At 40.3% G+C, this 27,984-nt stretch overlaps 1 protein-coding gene across 3 annotated transcripts in view; it reads right to left on the reverse strand.

The window, feature by feature from the left end:
- The window catches only part of LOC144763925 (uncharacterized), a 139,984-nt gene that overhangs the window by 92,859 nt on the left and 19,141 nt on the right, over positions 1-27,984 (reverse strand). For 2 of the 3 annotated variants that reach the window (XM_078649966.1, XM_078649967.1), the window contains exon 2: positions 26,112-26,633. In XM_078649966.1, coding sequence (XP_078506092.1) covers positions 26,112-26,633 — 522 coding nt within the window. Of the gene's footprint in view, positions 1-26,111; positions 26,637-27,984 lie in introns of all 3 variants that reach the window. The other variant, XM_078649965.1, reaches the window with a different exon arrangement.

Raw genomic sequence — 27,984 nt, forward strand, 5'->3', positions numbered from 1 at the left:
GACTCTGTGAACTTTCCGTCAAATGACATTTTGGGCAGATGACTGATGAATTAATTAGAGACCAGTTAATTGTTCAATGTAATAACAGAAAAATTCAGGAGAGGTTATGGGCGGCAAAAGATCCACCACTAAAACAAGATATAGATTTAGCGAAAGTGGTGGAGGTATCGGAAAAGTGTATGAAAGAGTTAGATAAATGTACAATTTCTCAACAGGTAACAGAAGTATCTGAAAAAGAAAATTTGGATGATGAGTATGCTGAAATAGCAGTGGTTAAGCCAAAAAGTAATACGGTTCAAAGAAAATTGTACTTGAATAGATCTAATAATAAGATGTGTACAAAGTGTGGTAGTAATACACACACCGCAGATGCAAAATTTTGTTTCGCAAACAACAAAAAGTGCTTGAAATGTGGGAAAATTGGTCATTTTTCAAGGATGTGTAAATCAAAAGGGAAAGCTAGAGTAGCTGTTATTGATGATAACGATATAGAAATAAGAAGAGAAAGAAACAACATTTTAGTAGTAGATGAGGATAATGATAACAAGAAGTACATAGAAAAGAGGGAAATCAGACCGAAAGCTGATTTTAAAATTGGGGGTCAACATGTCTCATTGATGGTTGACACTGGTTCAAGGTGGACCATAATTCCCCAGTCTATATTCAGAAGAGTGTGGGGCACTAAGTCCTTGTTGGAAAGCGACATCAATCCATCAGGATATCAGGGTGAAAAGATAGACATGGTAGGGTATTTTGAAAGTGAAATATGTTTTATGCATAGATCCACAAAAGGCAAAGTATATGTATCGTTAGATGGTCCTGCCATATTAGGGTGGGTTCATCAGTATGATTTACATATAGTAGTGAATCCCAGGGCTTCTGTTCAAGTAATGGTTGTGGATGAGTTGACCATTACTGACATCTTGTGCAATGCTAAAAATGTTTTCAGAGAAGAGTTGGGCGAGTTACAAGGTTACAAACACGAAATAATTTTAAAGCATAATGTTACACCGGTTCAGCACAAATTACGTAGAATGCCACTTTCTGTCAGGGATGACGTAAAAAAAGTCATTAATGAAATGTTACAAGGGGGCATATTAGAACCAGTTGAAGCCTCAAACTGGATTTCTATGGTAGTTATCACCCAGAAACCGAATAAAAAAATAAGATTCTGTGTGGACTTGAGGTCCTTGAATAGGTGTGTTGTGGCGGATGTATATCCTTTACTCAATATAGGAGAGCTTATTTCAACTCTTAAAGGTGCAAAAATCTTCTCAAAGCTTGATTTAAAGAATGCTTATCACCAGATACGATTACACAGTGATTCAAAACAGTATACAGCCTTTATTACATCTGAGGGGACATTTCAATTTACTACAGTACCTTTCGGCCTCACATCTGCAGCCAGTGTTTTTCAACGCATGGTTAGCGAAATATTTAAAGGCATAAGTAAGGCCGTCTATTTTCAAGAGAACATTTTGATATTTGGCGACGCTGTGGATGAACATAATCAGATTTTGAAGGAAGTCTTACAGAGAGTAGATGAGGCTGGTTTAACTTTACAGAAGGAAAAGTGTGCATTCTTAGTCCAAGAGATAGAATATTTGGGTTACGTAGTGTCTGCTGAGGGTGTTAGACCCAAGAAAAATTTATTAGAGGCAATACGATCAGCCCCGTGGACTCAAGATAAGGAACAGTCGAGATCTTTTATGGGTTTAATCGAATTTTATGCAAAATGTATTCAACATTTTTCTGAAAAGACAGCATCATTAAGGGCATTACTCAAGACGGGAGTAAAATTTTGTTGGTCAGAGGAATGCTCCATGTGTTTTAACAACATCAAAAAAGAATTAGTGGAAGCAAAAGTTCTTACTCCTTTTGATATTAAATTACAGTCCATATTAATGGTTGATGCAAGCAATGTTGGCTTAGGTGCTGTACTCTTACAAAAGCATGATGGGTGCGAAAAAACAGTTGCATTTGCATCTCGGCCTCTAACGATTTCGGAAAGTCATTCAGTTATCGAAAAGGAGGCCTTGGCTGCAGCATGGGGTGTAAATTATTTTAGAACGTATCTGTGGGGTCTGAAATTTAAGATTAGATCTGACCATAAGCCTTTGGTTAATATTTTAGCTCCAGGGGGTGCTGGGAAAGGATCTCCGAGGTTGGCTAGGCTAGCGTCAAAGTTACAAGAGTACCAGTATGAATTGTGTTACGTACCAGGTTGGCAGAATGTACAAGCAGATTGTCTGTCTCGTTTGCCTGTTAAAGAGGAACATTTAAAGAATTAGTATGGTGGTGATGTAGAGGAAAATGCAGTGGTTTTCATTCAAGATGTTGTGGATTTGAGTGATGGCACGTTTTCAAGAGTAGAATGGTGTTCTGCCATGGCAAAAGATGTTGTTCTTCAGAAAGTGATACATTTAATTACTAAAGGTTCAAGGCGTGAAGGGTGTGTTGAACTTTCAGTTTGTCCCTTTGTAAAAGTCTTAGATGATTTATCTGTTATAGACAAGACAATTATAATGAAAGGGGACAAATATATTCCTCCATACTCATTAAGGTCTAAGCTACTCAGGATTGCGCACGAGGGTCATTTAGGGCAGACCCTTACCCAAGGTAGGTTGAAAGAATACTTTTGGTGGCCTTCAATTGATGTGCAGGCAGCTAGTTGGGTTGAAAATTGTGATACATGTAAGAATAGCGAAAAAAGGCTTAAGTGGCTTCTGGTTTGAAGTCAGGTGAAAATTATATTAGTAGTGTGGATCAACTTTGGCAAACAGTGTGCTTAGATTTTATAGGTCCTATGGATGTATTACCTTTAGAGTATCGATATGCTATTGTGGTCATTGATGCTTATTCCAAGTGGCTTATTGCAAAATTTGTTAAGGATACAACAACTGATAGTACAATTGATAAAAAAAAAAATGTTTTTCAAGAAGAAGGAATTCCACAAATTCTTATAACGGATAATGGTACACAGTTAATTTCTGCGAAAATGAAAGAGTTTTTGGCAAGTTGTGGAATATCTCATCATCGCACAACGCTATACAACCCTCAGGGAAATGGCATTTGTGAAAGGGCCAATAGATTAGTGAAAGGGATTATCCAATTAACGTGTTCCACTGGTGGCTTCTCACATGAAACTGTTCAAAAAATGGTGTGGGCATATCGCACAACAGCTCATAAACAGGATACCAAATCCCCATTTGAACTTATGAGGGGCAGATGTCCAGGAACTAAATTGACTCCTTCTTGGTTACAGAATTGTAAAGTTATCATTCCTGATAATTCAAGTCAAATTTGTATGGCAAGCAAGATTGGTGTTGGGGATTTGGTAAAGGTTAAACTAGGAAGAGTGTTGAGGTCCCTATGGGGTCAAAAGTGTATTTCCACATTGCATTGTTTTAGACAATGGTGAAAAATTGAATTTTCGGAGGGTTGCCCTGTTTCAAAAGTACAAGGTTAATGTGGAACCGACTGTTCAATCAGAACACATTAGTGGTTACATGTATTCTGATCAGGGGATACCAAGATCTTCAACTTCTTCAATTTTCAGAGGGGAAGTAGGTAATGGTGATGCTTCTCAGCACATGTCTTCTATAGACACTTCTTATCAGGGTAATGTCTTACCCTCTACTGATGGTATCTCACTGGATACTTCTAATCATAGTGTTACAAGAAGTCCTAGATGTCGACGACCACCTACTTACCTAAATGATTACATTTGGTAAAGTATTTCAATATTCATATTTGTATGTTTATTAATAGAAGGGATGGAGATGTGTTGTAAATAGCTGGTGTAACTGGGCACTTTAAGCCCTTTTCTCAGTCACTTATTTTAGTCCTCGTAGAATGTATGTATAGTTCAATGTCCAACCTCTGCTGTTTAGGTTCCAGACTCTGGCAGTTGGAAGTCCGGCAGTAGGCGAGGTGGACATGCGGTCTTCTTCCAATAAACTTATCTACATGATAATATTCCTGCTTCAGTGACTCTCTCTATCTCCAACAGGCGCATTGGCCTGTTTATAGTGCACAATTTTCGCCTGCATTTTATCGCGTCTCCCAGAGAGTTTAAAAGGTTCCAATGTCTACCGCCACTGCTCCTCTCAGTGTAGAGGAATTCAACTAGAACTAGAGAACTAAAGATAACCGTCTAGGATATTACGAACTTTAAGAACTTTTTGTTTTTCTTATGAGCAATACAACGCTTATTAAATAGTTAAAGAAGCTTCAATTAAAAAGAAAAAGGCATATGAGGCAGAAAACCTACAAGAAACAACTTTTATTTTGGAAGAAACCTTATTCAATCTCAATTAGAAGAGTCTTTACTTAAACCATAAAAGTTATTTGACTACATTGCCGTAACTAGGCAACTTGTTTATGCTTGAGTGGACAGAAAATTCTTCCAATCTATCTAAACATACAAACACAAAAATAGTGGCTTTTCCTCTGGTTAAATAAGGTAATAGAGGTTTTTCAGGTCGCAGATAAACTAGAATTATAAGATCAGTCTAGGAAGTGAGGCAATGACGGTTTGTGCTTCCTTACAGGTCCCAGTGAAGATCCCATGAAGGAGGGCCAAAACCTGAGGCAGTCTCTCTTGTTTTTCCTAATTCCCCTTTCCCCCATGCTGGAGTCGGTAACAGCATTCCAAACTGTTGTTGCTGGTTGTAGCTAGGGGGATTTGAGGATAAGGCATCTGCCTCTGAGGAGACCGCAACCTGATTTTGACTGTTTTGGAAGGGTGGTATGCGGTGGGCAGGTTTGTTTCCTACTTTATCTGTCTTCTTCTCAGGGTTTTCCTGATATGCTAGTCATCCATTTGTGGTAAAACGATTTAGTGTCTTTGTCAGGTTTGTCTCTCATTAAACAAATTAAGCTGGACCTCGCCGTGCTCAAGAACAATTGGGCGGGCACATGTTTAATTTGGACAGAATTTATATATAGGTAACACTGGAGAGGGCAGAATTTATATATAGGGAACACTGGAGAGGGCAGAAGTAACGTCGCTGTGGAAAAGGCCAGACGTAAGCTCAACCGGGCTATGAAGGTATTCTGTCAAGCCATGGGCAAACATAGCAACATTACAGGATCTTAGGGTCAACTTATGGAATGAAAATTTATGGTGCAATCAAAGTCTCTAATGTTTTTTCCTTTTCAGTAATCTGTAAGGTGGGGCCAGAAAAACTCCTGGGTGAAGCTTTTTGAGGGGTGGAAAGTCTGGAGCGGGCTTATCCATCCCTCGCTGGTGGGGAGGATAGAACGCAGGGGAGGGGAAGATAAAAGATGGGGTTTGCAATTACATGGGGTCTATTATGGAAGATTCATTTGAGTTGTTTGGGGTATTTTTATTCTCAAAGGTTGGGGATTTTTGTGAAGATAATTTCGGGAATTTCATTACAAGACCGGAGGCTACCATTATGCTTACATCTTTTAATTGCAGACCAAGCAGCCGCATATGTCACAAAGTAAAAGTTCCATATTAGAACACTATAAACCAAACAATAGCAGTAAGCACTAGGCAATCAGCCTCTTTTAAATGTGGTTCCAAGCAGATAAGTTCATTACCTCTTTCACTCCTTACTTGACTGTTTAATATATTCCTTTATCATTGTATTTATCGTTTATATTGCTCTATGTTAGCTTATATTAACATCTGTTCGCTTATGTTAGCCTATATTTGCTTATTTATTGTTTATATTGGTCTATGATGCCTTTGCTTGTACAGACCTATATTTGATTATTATTTGTGTTATCATTTATTTATTGAGGCATTTGTTCCGCACTTTAACACCCTTTTCGCGTTCCACTCCCGATCTCCAATGTTCGGAGACCGGCGTAGTCCTTAAACGTCCGTATTTCATTTAGTTTTATTTAATACTCGGGGAGAGGTTCGCCGCCTTAGGCACCTCTCCCCCGCGTAGTTGTAACCAATATTTCCTTTGAAAAAATGCCTCGCTTACCGGCCGACGCTCCTCCGGTGTTCGGAGCCTCTCGAGCAAGCCGATAGATAAAAGCACATTGGCAACAGCCGCGTCGCGCTCGCATGCTGCCAAGGGGCTTTCCTCTTCGTGTTATAGAGGAAAGCAACTGATCTCACCCTCGAGCACAATTTCCTTCCGTTGCTTGCATCCTGTATCAGTTGGAAGTCCCTGCGCTTCCTTTTTTGGGTCATTTTGTCTGAAATTACTATAGATACTTTCCTCATTAATTTCTATTTAATACTCCCCTCATTAATTTCCTTTTGAGTCTCTCTATCCTACTGGACCCTCTCCACCCCCCCCCCCACCCCCTTATTTGACATATATATAAAAATAAATAATAATAATAATATAAATATATATTTATCTGTATTGAAAAATACATTTAACTACTCATTATATCAGAGGGATCAGACATTTTTACCTATTTTACTCAATATGTCTGACTCAGATCAGGCTAATGCAGCAGAATCTGACTTCCCTAATGAAGCCATTAAAAACCTTATACATAAAGAAATGAGATCATGCATGTTGTCTACACTCTCCCAGGTTATGTCCTCTAAAAGATCTTTCCTTCACGAAGAGGATGATCTTTCAGAACTAGACATAACGGACGAGAATAACCTCACTGAAATAAGGGGTAAGAGGCATAAAAAACAAAGAATACTGAATTTACCCCAGAGAGCACGGGAGGTCCTAGCACCTCGAGATTCACAGGAGGTCCTCGCACCTCATTTGCCTCAGGTGTCCCTTGCGGCACAAAATCGAAAGGTGTCCTTAGCGGCACAAAATTAATTGGTGTCCCTCGCGGCACAATACATCAAAGTGCTCAAGATGATACTGATGATCTCAATTTTATCTCCAATGATAACGATGATGGCTCAGAATTTCCGGACGAATACATCCTTGATCTCGATGAGGACGATCAGGATATTGATTCCCTTTTCTTTAATGATAATGTCCCATTCCTCATCTAAAGATAGTATTTTAGACCCCTTGGGTGAGGAGATGTTCTCTCCTTTCAATATTAAACACCCTAGGAGTTCTGAGTGGACCCCACATGACCATGTATCTAAGTTCATTACTAAATGGCTTAGAAATCCTTTGGAGAGGGAGACTCGCAACCTCTTAGGAGCCGAGTGCTCCAGACCTTCGATCGAGGGTAGAGTTTGCCAGACCCCAAATCTGGACCCTGAACTCATTACTTACCTTTTTAAACTCGGCAGAGACCCTCGTAAAGGGTTGGAAAGATCCCTTAAGATCTGTCAAGATAAGGTTCTTGACATTCTGGGTCCCCTAACCAAGATTATTGACGCAGCCGAGGAAAGTTACCTTAATGGCTGCCCTCTCGATACCCACTCTATTCGGGGCTGGAGCCAAAGGGCACTTGTACTTTTAGGCAATGCTAATGCAGGCCTTAATTCTGAACGAAGAAGAGTGGTTTTGACATAAATTAGCCCTAAACTAAGCGACCTGGCTGACAAAGAGACCTCCCTTAATCCTAAAGGATTACTTTTTGGAGAGGATCTAATTAAAAACCTGGGCAAATATGTCTCTACATTCACCGCTCTAGATAAAGCTTATCAGAACATGAGAAAAGTGTTCAATTTCAACAACCTTTTTGGAAGGGCCGGAAGAAGGGGCCAATCTTCCGACCGGTTCAACCGACGGCCCTTTTCAAGATCGAGAGGTTATACTGGTAGGGGATACCAGCCACCCTACCAACCTCAGTTCTACCCACCGAGAGGAAGTGGTTTCCGCTGGAGATGATTCAGAGCGAGAGGAGCTTCTGCCGACACGACCCCTCAGAGTGAGTACTCCCCCCCCTCCCCTTTCTTCAAATCCAAAAGTGGGAGGGAGACTGAAATTGTTTTACCACAACTGGAAGACTATCACTCAAGACCCCTGGGTTCTGGATACCTGTTGTACATTGCTTAACGTTCTTTAGCTTTCCTACCCTGTCAGCCTTCTAGATTGCTTGTAGATTCTCCCTGTGATGCTCCTTCATGTTCTATATTGTGGCAGTTGGAGCTTGGCCAGATGGGCTACAGTCCTGTTTACTTCTGTGCTGTAATAAATATCTTACTTGCCAGCTTTCTGCGTGTCAGCTCATCAATCCAACTTACATCATTTGGCGACTTGGTGATGGGATGTGTCTGGCCATCCTTTGAACTTGGAGAATTACAACGGTGTCAAAATTTACAGAAGAAACGGCGTATTGTTCCCAACGAATCCACCGTGAGAGGCGTTTTTGTTTTATCTCTCCTTGCTGCTCTATATGTCGAGCGGTACACAGAAGAAGCGATCGCAACTCGATTTTGACCTTTTTCTCCCTTCACAAAGTTCCTGTTGATTTGAAGGGGTGACGTCAGCTATCGATCGTTTCCTGCCTGGTGAGTTCATTTCTTGTCTCCTGGGTAACTGTTTCCTGGGTAACGGAGGACGCCGCAAGCATCTCACGTGACTCACAGAATCCTCGAACCGAAGTCTGGTGCATCTCGAGCGGAGGTCAGGTGCGTCTTAGCGCAAGCGTCATAGACGTAAGGTCAAATAAGTGACCCGTTTGACGTCTGACGCTGACGGCCATTTTGAAGTAATTCCAAAGCCTTGCAGTCATCAGCTGACACCGTCGAGTCTGAAAGAAATGTAGTTGACGCTGTTTAAAGTGAGAATAAGCTGACACTGTCGAGTGTGACAGAAATGTCTCTGTGAAGACGACATCAAGCAGTACTTTTAACTTTCTTCAACCAAGTAAGCGCGCGTTTTTATTAACGCCGGTTTTGGGTTATTTACCTTTCTTCAACATTTATAAAGGTAAAAATTTAGCGCTCAATACGTGACTTGGTTACAGTTTTCTACACTTTCCTACTAGCGCTTATCAGTAACTTGTCTCTTCTACCTATTAGATTTACTATATTAATTAGTCCTAGACTGTGCAACTATAAAAATTTATTTTTAATTTTTCTTTCTCCTTGTGGTGATTACTTATTGAAGAAGTAGTCATGGCACAGTCTGTCAATGTTGCTCTTCCCCCACAATTTCTGAGTGAACCGGGTAATCCTTCCACAGCCTGGGAGGATTGGATTATAATGTTCAACAATTATATAGAGGCCCTAGATGGAGAGGACTTTTCACCCAAAAGAAAAAAGCGCTTCTGATGACAACCTTAGGAAAGGAAGGACAGCGTTTATTTAAATTTCTACCGCAAGTTTTGTCTTCTGGTTCACAACCTTTAGATGAGTTCAAAGAAGCTGTTGGAAGACTAGAAATTAGATTTGGAAAGGAAGAAAATTTAGTTCTGCAAAGATACAAGTTTTACAAGAACAAACAACTTGAGGATGAAAGTATAGACGATTTTGTTGCCCGTCTGCGTGAACTATCCATCAAGTGTAACTTTGGTCAAATGACGGATGAACACATTAGGGATCAACTAATTGTACAAGCAAATAATCGCAAAATTCAAGAACGGTTATGGGCTGCTAAAAACCCTACTCTGAAGGTGGCGATTGAGTTAGCTAAAGTGGTTGAAGAGAGTGAGAAATGCATGAAAGAACTACAGAAGAGTGGTTTAGATTCAAAAGTTGCTGAAGTGTCGCAAAAAGTTTTCAATAGTGACAACAGCGATGATGAAGCAGCTGCTGTTGCTATTGTAAGGAAAAAGGGTTATATTCTGCAGAAAAAGAATATGTCTCAACAGTCCTTTAGTAGGTCTCAGTCTCAGCCCTTTAGCAAGTCACAGTCAAAAATGTGTTCTAGGTGTGGAAGTTATTCGCATGCGTCTGAAGCAAAGTTTTGCTTTGCGAGTAATAAAGAGTGTTTACGTTGTGGCAAAATAGGGGATTTTGCCAAAATGTGCAAAAACAAGTCCAACCCAAGGGTTAATGTGGTGAGTGAGTATAATGAACTAAAACGGGACGTTAACAAAATTCTGGTTTTGTATGATTCAGTTTGTTCTTGTCTTGAAAAAAGGGAGCGGATTCCTAAGGCTGATTTTAGGATCGATGACAAATGTATCAGTCTGATGGTCGACACTGGTTCTAAGTGGACCATCATTCCTGCGTCTTTGCTGAATGATGTGTGGGGTGACAAACATCTAGAAATTTGTGACATATTTCCTTCCGGTTACCAGGGCGAAAAAATTGATCTTCTTGGTTACTTTGAAGGGAGAATTGTCTTTAAGGGCAGATCTACTTGGGGTAAGGTTTATGTGTCTGCAGATGGCCCTGCCATTTTGGGACGTTCCCATCAATATGATTTACATATTGTTGTAAACCCTAGAGCTGATGAACCTGTTTTAGTAATAGACGATGTCTCTGTGGATGATTTACTTACTAGTCACAGTCACGTCTTCAGGGAACAATTAGGTGAGTTGCAAGGATATTCTCATAGAATAGTGTTGAAAGAAGGCAGCATTCCTGTTCAGCACAAGGCTAGGAGGGTTCCTTTTGCTTTGCGTAATGAAGTGAAGTCAGTTCTGGAAGAAATGCTTCAAGGCGGAATTATTGAGCCCGTGGAGGCTTCTCCATGGATTTCCCCTGTGGTTATTTCACAGAAACCTGACAACAAAATTAGGTTCTGTGTAGACCTGCGTTCTTTGAACAAGTGTGTAGTGGCCGATGTATTTCCGTTGCCAAATATTGGTGAGTTGGTTTCCACGCTTAAGGGGGCAACATTTTTCAGCAAGTTGGATTTAAAACATGCATATCACCAGATTCGTCTAGATGAAAATTCAAAACATCTGACAGCCTTTATTACTGGTGAAGGAACATTTTAATTCACTTGGTTACCGTTCTGACTCATCTCTGCTGCTAGTGTGTTTCAGCGAATGGTCACAGAAGTGTTTAAGGGTTTAGACAAGGTAATTTTCTTCCAGGATGACATCCTCATTTTTGGTGATACTTTGGAAGAACATAACGGTGTTTTGCAAAGTGTTTTACACAGAGTGGGTGATGCTGGGCTCACTTTACGTCGTGAGAAATGTGCGTTTTTGGTTAAAGAAATAGAGTACTTGGGTTTTTGCCTTTCTGCAGATGGTATCAAACCAAAGAAAAATCTATTGGAGGCTATTGAATTAGCCCCTCTTCCTGCTGACAAAGAGCAGCTCAGGTCCTTCATGGGATTAATCGAGTTCTACGCTAAGTTTGTAAGGGATTTTTCATCGAAAACAGCTCCCTTAAGATCCTTATTAAAGAAGGGTGTCAAGTTTTTGTGGTCTAGCGAGCAAGAGTCATGCTTTAGTGGGATTAAGGCAGAACTTAAATCCGCTAATGTACTTACCCCATTTGATATTAAGCGACCCTCCATCTTGATGGTGGATGCGAGTGGGATTGGTCTTGGGGCTGTGCTTCTTCAAAAACATGCTGGTGTAGAGAAAACTATTGCCTTTGCATCTAGACCGTTGACTGTTTCAGAATCAAACTATTCTGTGATTGAACGGGAAGCTCTTGCAGCTGCATGGGGAGTAAATTATTTTAGAACTTATTTGTGGGGTTCACGATTTATTCTTCGTACAGACCACAAGCCCCTGCTCAATGTTTTAGCGCCTGGAGGAACTGGCAAGGGATCGCCCAGATTAGCTAGGTTAGCTTCTCGTTTACAAGATTATCAGTTAGAACTGGAGTTTGTACATGGTTGGAGAAATATTCAGGCGGATTGTTTATCGCGTCTTCCGGTGCCTTCCGTTAAGGGACGGGACTCTTTGGACGATGTATGTGATGATACTGCCGTTGCTTCCTTACAAGATGTTTTATTTTTGGGGGAGGGTACCTTTTCTGCTGAGGAATGGTCAAAAGGCATGGAAGAGGATACTGTCCTAAAAGCTGTTGTAGATCTCGTTGTTAAGGGGGCGAGAAGGGAGAGTACTCTGGAGCCTTCAGTTAGACCCTTCCTTAGTGTTTTGAGTGAGTTGTCTCTCTGTGGTAAGAATGTGTTGATGAGAGGTGATCGCTTTGTCCCTCCTAGTTCTTTGAGAAATAAAATTCTCAATCTAGCTCACGAGGGTCATTTGGGCCAGACCCTCACCCAGCGGCGTGTGAAAGAGAATTTCTGGTGGCCTTCAATTGACGCTGATGCTGTGGATTGTGTTGTTAAGTGTTGCTTATGCAGGGAGGGAGAGAAACGTTTAAAGGTTGTAGGTTCTCATTCAATTGGCAATATCTCTTTTAAGGATGTACCTTGGCATACTATATGCTTAGATTTTATTGGTCCAATGAATGAGTTACCCTCTAATCAACGTTTTGCTGTGGTTGTTATCGATTGTTTCTCAAAGTGGTTGACTGTTTGTTTCATGAGATTACAACTGATTCCACTATCTGTTTTCTTAAGTCTGTCTTTCTTGATGAGGGTTTCCCGTCTGTGCTGATTACTGACAATGGCACTCAATTAACCTCTGCGAAAATGGCTTCCTTTGTGCGTGAGTGTGGTATCGCTCATCATCGCACTTGTCTCTACAATCCAGAGAGCAATGGCTTATGTGAGATGGTGAATCGGTTGGTGAAAGGCGTGATCCAGATGTTTGTTGCGAGTGGATGTTTTTCGAATGAGCGTGTTCAGGAACTTGTGTGGGCCTATCGCTCAACTCCTCATAAACAAGGGGAAAAGACTCCTTTTGAGTTGATGCGTGGTCGTTCCCCTGTTTCGAGATTGACTCCTGCGTGGTTAAGAGGGTGTGACAACCAATCTTCCTCACCTGACTTAACTTCTTTACCGATCTCAGTGGGTGATCTTGTCAAAGTCAAGCCTGGTCGGTGTGCCAAAGGTCTTACTAAATTTAGGAGTCCTTTTGGCGTTAAGAAAGCTTTTACTCATTATGTACTCCTTGATAACGGAGAAAATGGAATTACAGGAGAGTGGCGCTTTATCAAAAGTGTGGTGTAGCTTCTCGGGGGAGTTCTTCCTGTCTTTATGATAAAAGTTGTAATGGTTACTTGTTATCCTCTCAAGGGGATTCAAATGCTTCTTCTCTGCCTGCTGTACGGGAGGAGGTGGGTAGTGGTGATGCTTCTTCTTCTTCATGTGAAGTCGGAGCTTCTTCTTCTTCATGTGAAGTCGGAGCTTCTTCTTCTTCATGTGAAGTCGGAGCTTCTACCCCTGATTCTGTTCCTGCTCATTCTTCTCATTCAAGTGTTAATTTGAGGAGTCCTCGCTCTCGTCACCCACCTGTTTACTTAAATGATTACATCCATTGAGAGCCTTTTGTTCTTTTGTTCTCTGTGTTTTGTTTCTTTTCTTTCGTTGTCCAAGGGGGGGGAGATATGTTGTACATTGCTTAACGTTCTTTAGCTTTCCTACCCTGTCAGCCTTCTAGATTGCTTGTAGAATCTCCCTGTGATGCTCCTTCATGTTCTATATTTTGGCAGTTGGAGCTTGGCCAGATGGGCTACAGTCCGGTTTACTTCTGTGCTGTAATAAATATCTTACTTGCCAGCTTTCTGCGTGTCAGCTCATCAATCCAACTTACATCAATACCGTAGTCGGTTTTTCTATAGACTTCATCCAAACTCCAGTTCAGAAATCACTTCCCAGAGTGATTCCCCTTACCTTAGATCAGGAAAAAATAATAGAAGAGGAAATTTCCTCAATGCTCAAGAAAGGTGCAATTATAGAAGTCCCTATGGAATTTCTGAGATTTATAAGCACTCTCTTCCTTGTAGAAAAGAAGGACAAAGGTTGGAGACCCGTCATAAACCTGAGGGAACTCAACAAATACCTTGTCTACAGACATTTCAAGATGGAGGGCATCCATCTTCTCAGAGACCTCTTATTGGAAGGAGACTGGTTAGTCAAATTGGATCTGAAAGATGCCTACTTTACCATTCCTATGGCAAAGGAACATCAACCCTTTCTTCAGTTTATTTGGAAAAACCATCTCTTTCAATTTCAGGCCCTCCCCTTCGGCCTCTCCTCTGCCCCCTGGTGTTTCACCAAGGTGATGAGGGCAGTCGCCTCATCTCTAAGAGAAAAAGGTATTCGTCTCATCATTTATCTGGACGACATCCTTATCCTATCTCAAGATTACGTTCAAATCATCCAGGATCTCAAAACAGTTATAGACCTTTTAGAAAGGCTGGGTTTTATCATAGACCGAGAATCAACAAGAGAGAGAGGGCTAGAGTAGACACTCCTATACCCCAAGTAGTCTTTCATAAACAACTAAGGAGTGACTAAGTGCACTGTCTGACTGACGGTATCCGAGAGTGTAGTTTCCAGGCGGGGAGTCGCGTGTGTTTGAACCTGACACCGCGTGAAGTTTTCCCGCATCGTCAGATCCGAAGGAGAAATCCTCTCCCTCTACCAATGTTTTTCTGCTCCTGTGAAATTCAGTGAGTGGTCACGGGCAGTAACCGTGAGTTTAATCTAATTTTTTCACATTTAGTGCCCCACGGGAGGGTGCGCCTTAGCGCGCGCACACCACCGGAGGCCTGCCTTTTATTTTTACTTGGTCCTGACGAATGCTGAGCGCAATAGTTTTAATAACAGCAGAAACATGTTGACCGTCTATCTTTACTAAAGGACACAGGTTTCCTAATATAGAACCTAAGTTTGTCCATCCACACTGTTTTTAACTAATACGGGTTGACCCTAATTAAAACATTTTTGGGGTTTCAACTTTGTATTTTTTAACTAGCACTCACATTTAAATACACTTTTTTAGTTTGAGCACTGTCACACTCAACACTATCCTGCTCCGCTGTAACTCAGGCGTTGTAGCACGCTGGGGAGGCACTCGGCCACCCCAGCGGGGACCCAATGATGAAGCATGTCACCAACTAGTGGTGAGTGAGGGTCCTTTTATAAGGAAAGAGTCCTTTCTCTTCCCTTAATGGCCAAATTGGACATGGGCTGCTTCCAGTAGCTGATGTCTTCAATTGTTTGGTTTCACTTTTGGTTAATGGGACTTTTTAGTAATCATTTAAATTAAGGTGGTTTTTCCGTTGGGTTTTATCATAAACAGGGAAAAATCCATTCTAATCCCCTCAAAGACTATGGAATTCCTGGGTTTCACCACAAACTGCCTTCTCCTTCTTCCTCCCAAGAAGATTTCCAAAATCAGGAAAGAGATAAGACATGTCCTGAAACAGAAAAATCTCTCCCTAAGAGAATTAGCCAGACTCTTGGGCCTTCTCTCTTCTTCCATTCAGGCTATCTTTCCGGGCCCCTTGAATTATCGAGCCCTTCAAAGAATAAAAGCAAGGGCTCTCAGATCAGGACTCTGGTACGGAGATTGCGTCTCTTTGAACCAGGAAGCCATCTCGGAACTGACATGGTGGTTGGACAATCTGGACGCATGGAATGGCAGGGCGATCTTCGGTTCAGCTCCAGATTTTATTTTGGAATCAGATGCGAGCCTTCATGGCTGGGGTGCTTGTCTCCAAGATCAAAACACTGGAGTGATCTGGTCTCAGGAAGAATCCTTTCAACACATCAATTACCTAGAGTTAACCGCAGGGCTTTATGCTCTGATTAGTTTCAAGCCCTCTCTTCAAGGCAGATCGGTTATTCTGAAAATGGACAACATGTCCGCTGTCGCCTACATAAACCGCTTGGGTGGTACCAAATCAGAGGACCTCTCCAACCTAGCCAAGAAACTTTGGATATTCTGCCTGGAACACAAAATCTCTCTCAGAGCAGAATATCTCCCGGGAAAATCCAACCTCTGTGCAGATTGGAACTCGAGGTTCCTCAAAGACTACAGCGATTGGAAACTCAACACGTTTGTCTTCATTTCCCTCAATCATTTCTGGGGTCCTTTCCAAATAGATCTGTTTGCGAGCAGACTTACATTCCAACTGGAAAATTATTACAGCTGGATGCCCGATCCGGGTGCTCTGGCGGTGAACGCCTTTCTCCAATCTTGGGAAGGCATAATCGGTTATGCCGTCCCTCCGTTTGCAATGATCCAGAGAGTACTTCAGAAGGTGAGACAACAACGCTCTTCAATTGTCCTGATAACCCCATTTTGGCCGTCCCAAGCATGGTTCCCTACTACTCTGGAACTAACTTACTATCTTCCGTTCCTGATTCCTTCTCCTCTAGACCCCCTTACAGACGTAGACGGTCGGATTCACCCTCTTGTTCAGACAGGGAATTTGAACCTTCATGCCTGGAAGGTGTCAGGAGATCCAACCATTTCACAAGACTTTCGTCAACAGCTTCTGCCCTCCTCGGAGAATCATGGGCCCCCGGCACACATTACCGGTATAACAACATTTGGAAGGTATGGTTACGTTGGTGCTTGGAGAGGGACCTGGATCCCGTGGAAGCACCTATCGTTGATATAGTTAATTTTCTTGGAGAACAATTTGATAGAGGTCTGAGTTACAGATCTATCAACTGTTTATAGGTCTGCCATTTCGGCCGGTCATTCCCTTGTCAACAATAAGACGGTAGGTAAAAATCCTATTATTTGTAGAATTCTTAAGAGGGTAAGAATTAGGAGACCTCCAAAACCTAGATATCAATCTGATTGGGATGTTAAGCTGGTTCTTGACCTTTTCTGTTCCTGGCCTGATAACTCCCTTTTGAATAGAAAGAACCTTTCTTTGAAATTAGCCACTCTTCTTTGCTTAATTCCATCTCGAAGAGTTTCTGATGTTAAAGCGCTGGATATTTCATATAGGTCTTATGATATGTTTGGGGTCAAATTTGATTTACATAGAAGAATCAAAACTATGTCTGATTCTATTTTTTACCCACGCTTTGACTTGTGTAATAAACTTTGTGTTGTCCACTGTATGAAAGAATACGATCTGAGAATGAACTTTCTTCGTCCTTCTGGTGTTAATCAATTACTTATCTCCTTTGTTAAGCCTCACAAAGGTATTTCTTCTCCCTCTATAGCAAGATGGGTTAAAATTGTTATGGGTCTTGCAGGTGTCAATATGGATCTCTTCAAACCACATTCCATCAGAGGTGCTATGGCCAGTAAGTCATTCTGGTCTGGTGGTAAGTTGGAAGATATTCTTAAAGCTGCTGATTGGTCTAATTCTAGAACTTTTGCTCATCACTATTGTAAACCTATTACTCATATGTCTGATGTTGTTCTACATGACTACCAACAAGCATAATGGTAGCTTCCGGTCTTGTAATGAAATTGTGATTCTCCTATTAACATGACCAGAGAATCTGGATTTCATTAAAGACACGGAGGCTAGCATTATCCCTCCCACCCTTCCCTTGGGTGGTTGTGTTTGATTTGTGCCTCTATTTTATTCTTTTGATATGTTCATTTGAATCTTTAACATGCTCTTATGCTCTTATGTTCCATTACAAAATTATGTTTCTGGTTTCATTCACACCTTTTTCTTTTCAGATAACCTCTCGTGAGTTCCTTTTCGTGGCTCCTGATCTACAGATTTTCAAGTTGACTCCTGTCTTCCAGACATTGAAGTTTTTTCGTTCCTACTTCTTCATTCAAGTTATGGAATTTTGTTATACTTCGTGGATGTTCTTTGGACATTTCCTTGCTCCTTTGCACCACATTTAAAAGAGGCTGATTGCCTAGTGCTTACTGCTATTGTTTGGTTTATAGTGTTCTAATATGGAACTTTTACTTTGTGACATATGCGGCTGCTTGGTCTGCAATTAAAAGATGTAAGCATAATGCTAGCCTCCGTGTCTTTAATGAAATCCAGATTCTCTGGTCATGTTAATAGTAGAATCGCAATTTATAATGCCAATGTTGTTAATAATGTTGTTTTGCTTAAAGTGATGAAAATGTACCCGTCTTAATAGAGTAGCCTTTTTTGCTATAACAAGAATTAGTGGGTTGTGATTATTGCGCGAAGGTTTTAAGAGGGCTCCTGAATATCCTTTCAGAGACTACTTTAAGTTTTTAGTTTGATAATTGTTTGTATTGCATGCTTCAAGTTACTGTTCGGGGTTTTAAACTGAATACAAAAAGTTTAAAATGTTATATAGGCAGATTTTATCACATTGCTGTCCCATTTGTTTTATAACATTTTAGACTGCATTTCATTCAACCACCTACCAAACACACCCACATTTGTTTAACTCAATCCACTTTCCCATTTGCCTGGATACTCATTTAGCAGAAGCAAACAGTATATTATTCTGTTTTAAAATATTGGTATTTTCACAGCTTCACTGCAGAAAATTGAGCATCAGCAGACTATGAACAGTAGCATACGCCCACTGCTGTCAACATTTAGATGCCCTACTATACCGCCTGATTCTCCCTCCTCTTCTGATTCTACAAGATGTGTATCTTACGCAGGGGAAAGGGAGTGGCATTGTCTGTGGGCGAAGGCACAAAGAGAGCATTCCTACCTCCCTCCACTCATAACTCACAGTGGCTGAGCTGTGGAAAAAGTGAGGAAGAAATTCTCTGCAGCTCTTATGTCTCTATCGGCTCTATCAAAGAGAAACAGTTTGTCAGACCCTAGGGGGAATCAGGGATAGACTGCTGCCTATTTTCACATCTCTTTTTGACCATGCTTTAGAGTTAACTGATTTGACATACACTGCAAGAGTTATAACGATTATTGGTAAAGACAGGGGGTTGTGTCCCCTTGGAGGCCTTTTTCAAACAAAACAAAATTAAGACATTCTGCACTTACAGGGAGGAATGTTCCAACTGTCTTACAGCCTGCTGTGGCAGGCTGTACCAGCCACTAAAAGCAACTCAACTTCCCTGTTACAGTCCCTAACAATGAGCTTGTGTCTATAATGCAAGAGCGTCCTTGATTAGCATGTATGTTTGGCTAAGGCGGGCTGTAATTCAATATATTAACTATTTTGGAATGTGGTGAGGGGCATGACACACAAGAGAAGAAGCCATGAAGCTCCTCCTCAACAAATGGTAATAGTGTATTACACATCTGCATGTTCATGTTGTTTTTCACGTGCATTCATTATAAACAAACACCAAAGCACAAGGTTTAAAACTTTGCAAAGAGCTATAACCACGAAAAGTAGATCTTATTAGGTATGGATCAGTTTTCTCCATTGTAAAGAAAATGGAATTTGTAAAGTATAAAGCAGTGCATACTTTAGTCAGACAATCTGTACTTTGGCTATAACATGAAATTTGACCTTTGCACTGTGTGACTTTGGGGTTATTAATATACCTCTCATAAATATTTTGTTTTTCCTTGTTCCATTGATTATTGCTGGCAATGCAAATCTATCAACCAAGTTATATTCAGATTCTTGATGATATTATCTTGGTGGATGCTGGCTATCTTTATAGTTTAATTGTAAGAGCACCATCTTCAAGTGATCTTGGAGAATTTGTACTAAGTCAAGTCATATCTTGAGTATTCAATGATCAGGAATTGGCAAACAGCAAAGGCGCAGGTCAAAGAATGGATTCAAAGCATAGAGGTCTGGATCAAGTAAAGGTTTCTGCTTGTAGAGGTATCTTTAGATTTATTTCAATGTGGAAATAGTTATTTATCCCTACTATATTTCTTCTATTTTATTAATTGCATTGTAGAACGCAAAGTCCTATGTGTGCTCCACCAAAACCAGTACCACTGTTGAGGGGCAATTAGGTTTACTGTTGTAGTAGTATTTTGGGGAGGTGGGGTGCAGGTGATATATAGAACTGGCCAGACGCTGACTGAAGATGTGCTCATGATTGACTGAGACCGAAATCATTGGACCTGAATGTTCACACTTGTTAATATACGTATTTAATATACAGACTTTGTTTGGACTCTTTGCAAGGTGCACCACTAGAAGGAACAAATCATGACCAATAGGATTTTAACAACAAATCCACTAATAAAAGACAAAACATTCCCCTAACTAAAACTTAATAAGTTTTGTGGATTTATAAAATTATATCCCTGTACATTACGCACCAGCTGAAGGTGTCAATTTAAATGTGTGAATCATTTTCTTTACAATTGTTACATTTTATGTTCTAACAATTGGAAGATAATCATTAAAAAGTCATATCGCATACTTTTGTGTCCAACATTTTCTTTTTTACAAAACATTGAAACTCAATGCCTGAAACTTAATGTACATACGTTTTCAGCATATTGTTTTAAAAAAATATATATGTATATATCATTAATAGAATCTGGAGGCCAATCAACACCTGTGGTCTTCAGGTGGTGTTAAGATATATCACTGTTTTTATTCTCGTAAGACAAATAAATTGTGCCCAATTGTTTCTTTTGGGTAGTCTGAAAACAAACACATGTTCCACATACTACAAAAAACGTAATGAATGCATGACTAATGAGTTTGTAAATGGCAGGCCATACATTGAATCCCAAAACATGTAACAAATAACATTTTGCCCAATAGCCATCAATGAAAGAAGTCTTGTGCAAGCTATCAAGTCAATCAAAATACTAGTCATAAATTACTAATCAGAATGAATATGACTAGTGTTCAATTAATATTAACATTGAATTCTACCAGTCTTAATAAACCCCACACAATCATTGCTGTTCGTCTTCAGCTGTTGTTAACAAAGAATACTACTAGTCTTCATTTAGCGGTCAAAATAGAGGAGTCCAGTATTCAGTTGGCTACTGAAATAGGAAATTAGTACTACAAATAAAGATTACCAGAATAATAGAAAGCCTCAAATACTATTCGTATGGAATACTAATAGTCCTCTTTTAACAATAAGAATGAATGCTTTTTGTCTTCCTCGTGTATATTTGAAGAGTAGTTGTACAGAACTAGTATTCCCTCATTTGCATATTTTAGCTTGTGGGAATTCTAAACAATCTTCATGAATACAATAGTTTAATATAGGCTGTTCTAGTTACTGCCCAGACATGTTTGGGCACAAAATTCCTGTGACTTTTTATTCTAAACAATTAAGACAAGAGGAGCTTGATACTTAAATTAGGGGCACATCACTAGCTCTCAAGAGTTCATGAATTACTTACGAAATGGTGGATCAGCCAGATAGCTGAAAGCATATTTGTTGTATACAGACTAAACAGGCTATGCAATATCCATTGAATGTCTGTGTTGATGAGGACAGAACAAACACAACTAAAATATGGCATGCTTTCAGAAAAGGACTAAAGTAAGATCACTAAAATAAAAGGAGGACTGAATATAGCTCAGCACCTAGTTGTGAAGGATGGGAGAGTGCTATCCCATTTTGTATTTCCATAACCGGAGAGTTATTCCTTTAATCTGCAGTTAGAGAGAAAGCTTCAGATCATACTTTTGTTTGTTATTAATCATAAAAATAGGAGTTCAAGAACAGATATTAGGTTTGTTTTAGAGTTTGGGCTGCTTTTGCACTTTTCGCTTGAATAAGTCTCTATATACAGGACAGAATCATGAGGGTTTTATTTCAAGCATTCCAGAAATGTGAGAGACCAATAATAACAGACATTTGCAATGCAATAGCTCTCCCATTTGCTAGAGTTTGAGCTATTGGTTCTGTGAATGACAATGCCTTTTATGTATGTGTTTTAAAACCTGCAAGCGGCGCGTAAACACACACTTTGTACTTATAGTCCTTGCTTATGAGAAGCAAGGCTGGCAGTAAAAGAGGCGCAGTTATTGCCAGCCATGCTTTTCGTAAGCAACGACTATAAGTTCAAAGTACAAAGTGTATGTTTACGCACCGCTTGCAGGTTTTCAAAACACAAACAAAAGGCATTGTTATTTACTGTGCCAATAGCTCAAACTTGTGCAAATGCAAGACCTAATGCATTGCAAATGCTTGTTAAACTCGGAGAAGGAAGCAGCAGCAGCGACAGCAACACAGTCAGAGCTGAAAGCAGAGCAAGGTTGAATATGTAAATAATGCAGTCTGGGACTCACTGAGAGTGAAATATGCTTCTTCAGTGTCCCACACAGGAAGAATCAAAGGACTGATGATAAGGGGAACTTTCATGCACAATGACTAACTTCTCAAAGCAGAAAATAAACAGAAGGCCCACCCCCTCCTCAAAAAAGAACTAGAAATAGAAGCAGCAGCATGCGAACTGAAAAGACTTGTATGTGGAAATGGAGCGCACTGTAGCAACTATGAAGGCACAAAGCTTCAGTTCTACTTTATAACCAATGAGGAATATCTGTGCACCACTACTAGGCCGAACTAAACTTTCTGGAAAACAAACGTCAACTTAGCACCTCACAACCTACTTTTAAGTGTCAGTTTGTGATTTTGCCCAACTTGAGCTGAGTGAGCATTGAACATGACCTGGGAGTGCCGTGCAGCCAACAGTACCGTCAAACCTTATTTCAAAACCGAAAGTGTAAAGAGAAAATGCAGTACACATAGAGTTTACAAATAGTCTCTAGTCATTGGACTGCATAAAGGTGACAGATTGAAATGCCTGACTAAACATATAAATTGGCAAACACTCTGGACACACTTCATGTTGTTGTTTCTTTAGCTTATCTATGCCAACATGTTATTATAGGCAAGTGTCATCCATATTCAATTTATTTTGTGGCCCTGTCCAAAAAGAGACAGTGAAGCCTGTGTCACAGAAGTCAAAAACCCAATTTACGCTTAAGTGTAAAGTGATATGAATCATGAAAGTTGTGCTAGTGGTCCATGCTGAAAGAAGAGATTATGGAAGTGTGGAAATAAAACAATAGGAGGACACCATGGTACAGTTGCGGTGCTGGCAGGAAGCGGAAAACAGAAGAACAAAAGTGGACAGAAACTGAGGCAATGTTTATAGCGGGATTGATCACAAACAGCCTGACTCCGTGTGTGCTGAGCTTGCAAATTTGTTACCGAAGCACAAAAGGCATGTGGTTTGTGATCAAACGGTCTATGAACCTGAGGTAGCCTTTTTTCTGTACTCTGCTTCAGCTTGGGATTCTTATTGTTTGACAAAGTAATGTCAATAGTGGGGTTACAGCAGAGGGGCTGGTGTGTACATGAAGGCAGTGGTCACTGACTCTGGACAGGTTGAAAGCAGAAAGCTGGTCATGAGAGTGTTTTGGAGTTGGGGTTGCATTCCTTGATTTCTGATTGTACCAGAGTATCATATTGTGTATAACAAACCAAAGAGTGAGAGAGAGTGTGTGTGTGTGTCTGTCTGTGTGTCTCCAGGAACTTTTATTGTTAATATTTTATTGTTCTAGTCTAGCCTTGCCGATCAACATGCAAATCTTAGTGTAATACAATGTGAGTTGCTCATGATCCACTAACACATATGGGTGTACAATTGCATTTGCATAAAAAAAGTAGACAACCCCCATTGTCCAAGAGGTTCACAATAACAAGGGGACTTTTGCTTTTTCCTCACATGTTTGCTACTGTCGCCCTTCACCTCCTTAATCATCTGATGGTGTCACATTCAATTCCAGACCTGGAACATTACGAAATTAAACCTCTGCTTTAATTGATGCTGTGCCAAAAAAGCACGCACTGATCTGCATTCACTTGTATTGAAATGCAACTGAGGGAATCCATGTCTTTGCGCGCATAAGGCTTTGTCCATTGAATAGGATTGTAGATTATTTATTTATCTGACGGGCACACCCTGTCAGCGTGCCTCAGAGAGCTAGAAATGTAGTTAAAGGCCAGGGGGTGGGGGAGAGGGCTCATGAGCATATTACTAAAGATTATTTTTGAACCATAATTTTTCACTCAATCAATGTAGCATATGTTAAGAAGAACAATACTAAGCACTATCTGTGTATTGTATTCTGCATAAGTGTTTATTGCAATTAATAACATGTTAATATTGGTACGGGCACTACGGTGTCAACTGTTCATTAACCTTTCATTATGTTTTAACCTTAATTATTTAATTGCATTCTGAGCTTGAAAGCTGCTAGAAGACTATTAAAGTATGCAAAGCAGATGGGGAATCGAAACAGCGGAAGCAGCTAAGAGTTAAAAGCATTAATAAAGATTTAAAAAAATTCTGACACACAGGAGATATGGAAGGCAAGCCTAAGTACACTGAACTTTACCAGTGCTCCCGAGTCTTCGAAGGAAAGGAGCTTTCGGGTGCCTGAACGAGACAGCAGGCAGCAAAGCAGAGCGACGCTGGAATGAGCCAATAGTAAGCAGGAGGCAAGAATAGGGTGCTTTAATCCATTACAGCAGGTCTAGCATCAGCGCATGCGCAATGTGGTTCGACTTAAAAAGGAAGAGAGCAATGCCTCCTTGAATTAGTGCATTCAAATACACATATGCGTTTGCGGCATTTAACAGAAATTCAGCATAGTAATTGAAGGACTATTGAAAAAGGAAGGTGTGAAAAAACCTTTTAAGCAATACTCATATCCAGGAGAAACCCTGGTTTAATGGAAAGTGGTGTGGACATATGTGTCCTTTCGCTAAGCAGCAAGCCTGGCCTATGGCTAATAGCTTTTTGATGTATTTTTTTAATTAGACTAAATTAGTTTTAAGTGGATCTATTCGGAAATGAACAGCTGGTAGTGCAGGAGTTTCTGGCATGAATAGGCATGAACATGCAGAGAGGCAGGTATGGTTTGTTGTGGAAGAACACCCTTAATTTGTGGAATAAGTCTGGGAGAAGCCAAACTGTATGGGGCAGGGCCACAGTAATAGTGGAGAATTTTTGAGTTTTTGGAGCATGAATATTTTTTGAGTTTCTGGCATGTAAATGAAATTCTGCAGGATAGTGGAAAAAGGCCTACTGTGAAATCAATGAGTTAAAATAAATTTTAGACAAAACGTAAAACCAAGAGAGTAGTTGGTGTAGTGTAAAGTGCTATACACCTTGCATACCCTTTGACTAAGGTTCAAGCCCGACCTATAGATATTCATTTTTTATTTGTGTAATTATTAATAATACTTTGCACAAGTGAACGTGGGTCAATATGAAAGTAAACGACTAACAAAGTTTGGGTAATTTCTTTCGATGACAAAGCATACAAAAGCATGCCAGTACAGGATACAGTGACACTCTGTAGCATGTGAGACATACCACTCTCCTTCCCCCTCACAACAGTGCTCCCTCACTTCCAGAGAAAAGTCAGCAAATGCTGGGCTGCTATTGTCGCACTCACATCAAACACTGAGAGAGGAAATACTAAAGGTGAAAACACAGACACGTAGTTATGGAAATAGAGCAAGGATGTAAAAGCACACACACGCATAACAATCAGTCTCTGAGTATATATAATGTATAGATGTATAATATAGAAATACAGCAGCCAATATTTTGTGCCCATAAGGATGTAAACAGAGGTGAGGGACATGATCTTGAGTTCTAAACTCCATGCTAAACTAATCCCCCTTTAATCTGGAGAAGTTACCTTTACAATTAGTTTGTGCATGTGGAACTGAAAAGTCTCCTAAATCCATACTTACCATGGCTGGTATCCAATACATCAAATAATTGAACTATTTTAACATACCATTTCTTAAATGCAAATAATAATTAAAATAATATACAACAATAATAAATATACACATGTGAGCTTAGCAAAACAACAGAACACTTAAAACAGAAACATGTGTGACCACGCAAGCAAGTAAAACACCTTTGTGAAAAGACATGCTGATTTGTGAGGCATTTGTGGCTGATAAGCAGAATACTTTTTTAGAATGACTGTTGCTGGTCTTCTTCCAACCCTCGAGGCCTCCTACACATGACTAGATCCAACACTGTGTAGACATTATAAGAAGACAGCACAACCCATAGGTTTACTGTAGTCAAACCCTCTTGTCTTGTCCATGCCGTGACCTGCAAATAATTCATGTCAGTGAATACCAAATTCTTTGCATTGCCTCTGCATCTGACCCACCAAATGCTATCGAAAACCTTTCCTATTTTTTCATAATATGCCACATGTTATGTTTCTGAACTGCAGAGGGATCAGAATAGAATGATACTAACGTGAAGACAATGCAGAAACATAGTGGTAGTAGGTGCACTATAGGGGAATGCCGTGATTCCCCAAACAAACCACCTCCTGTTTGTTGTTGAATGACAAACTTCAGTGGTCATGGTCACAGCAAACACCCCATCTGAATTTGGGAGGTATTTGGCTGAAATGATTCTATGCACCCTGAGTGTATCTGCCTCTACAACATCAACGATCCCTAAGAGCACTGTTCAAAAGTCATGGGTGTTCAAAAATATGTAACCAAATCACACGCACCCTTTTCCACATCAAACAAAATAAACAGCTCTTAATGATATTAAGATGGCATTCCAGATTGTGGTGCAAGCTTACTTTATCTCTGTTGTTCTTCTGTTGCAACCTCTGGTGTTCAGCCTCTTTCTCTTGGAGCTTCTCCAGGGTTCTTTGGTAATCCAGGTTCGATTTCAACTCAATCTCCCGCATAGCTCTCTCATGTGCCAGTTTTTCCTTGAACTCAAATTGCTTTTGACTGTACTCCAGCTTCATTTTAAATGTCTCAAGAAATCTGCAACTGGAGTGGCTGGCGGCTTGAACCATGGCATCACAGGGTGATGTGGACCATGGCTCAGAGGCCAAGGGGGCTATCTCCTCAAGCTCCTCCTCAGCTGGACTGTCTAATTTTTGTTCCAGGTTGCCTTTTTCCTGGGGCCTTCCATCAATGAGCACAGAAGGTGTATGCTTGCTGTTAGTGGTCTGTGTGGAGCAGAGACTTGATCTGAGTTCTCTTTCCACCCTCTGGTCCTCATAGTTTTGTTGCTTGGAATGCATCTGCTGTTCCATGCCCGTGGGAATCTCCGCCTCGATGCAGCTCGCTTGTAGATATGTCACTTTTTTCTGCTTCACAAAATACAAATGTATATATATGTATATATGGTCAGAATATTAATTAGCAACAATATAACATGTACATTTAATTTCTGCAGCCCACCACTAGAAGTGCAAATAAGTTTAATGTCTGGAGTTGTGGTAATAAAGACGTAGTGCTTTAAACTTTTTACCACTTCCAAAATCCATAAATTCAAGTTGAGTTCCCAATCTGAAGTGTTTTAACTTGGGTAGTAGTCCTGTTGCCCCAATGAATTCAAATTTTTTAAACAGGAAATTCTGTTTGGATCACACTTTGAGAAATGGCATGTTCATATGTCTGACTCCCACTATATCTTTTAGTGAGACTGGAACAGAGACAGAGAGATAACATTTCTATGTTTTGCATGTCCCTGAGCTGTTGTTTATTCACCTTTATCTGTGCTTATTTATATATACCTCCATCTCTTTTGAACACCTGTATTTGGGATATGTATTTATGTTTGCTCTTGATGCATTGAGCACAGCAGAGGTCTAAGTCAAGGCCGCTGGCACTACTAAATAATAAAGAACAGCTCTCAGAAATATTACGGGCCAGAAGTGAACGTTAGTGGACTTGATGGGTGTATAAACCATCATTACTACCTTCGCCTGACATCTATCCTGGCACAATCTACACCATTGTTAAGAGTATTATCTTACACATGGATGACTAGCAGATCATATGCAAAGCGACCTACTCCAAAAAGGGCCTAAATTTACTTCATGCAAAGGCACATACCTTTGCTGCCAGAGCCAAAACCAATGAGAACTTAGCTCTATGTTTCGGGAAATACCTGAAGGAGTTTTCATACTTAATGCTGTCATAGCAGTGGACCCCCAAGAGCAAAGAGTGAGATGTTTATTCATATTTTTTCTAGAGCACAACATAGACTTCTAAGTGTTTCCTGGTAAAGGTTGAGAACAGGACCTGGTTTTAAACTGGAAAACAAAAAGGCATTAGTTCTAACACTGCAGGAACAACCAGGTCTTGCAATTTTTTTTTAAACTGTAGATAGTTTGATTAGAGTTCATGTGGAAGAAGAGAGCATATCATGTGTTGGGTAACAAAAAACATACAGTTTTACCCCTTTCCACTGTTTCTCAATTTGAGGAATACTTAATAGAGACTGGTCTGTAGATCAAAGCACATTGGAAGGATAAAAGAACTCAACTGTTCTTCAAGAAAGTCGAGGAGGCAACCTCAAACATGAACGAATAAAATGACAGGCTCAAAATGAACCAACTAGCAGGCGGGCGCAAATGTGACGCACTGAACAGGCACTATCAAACATGAACCAATGAATAAGGTACGTGGCTAGTTGGACCGGTAGTGGGCAGG

The sequence above is a fragment of the Lissotriton helveticus genome, chromosome 6 (assembly GCF_964261635.1).
Source record: "Lissotriton helveticus chromosome 6, aLisHel1.1, whole genome shotgun sequence".
NCBI lineage: Eukaryota > Metazoa > Chordata > Amphibia > Caudata > Salamandridae > Lissotriton > Lissotriton helveticus.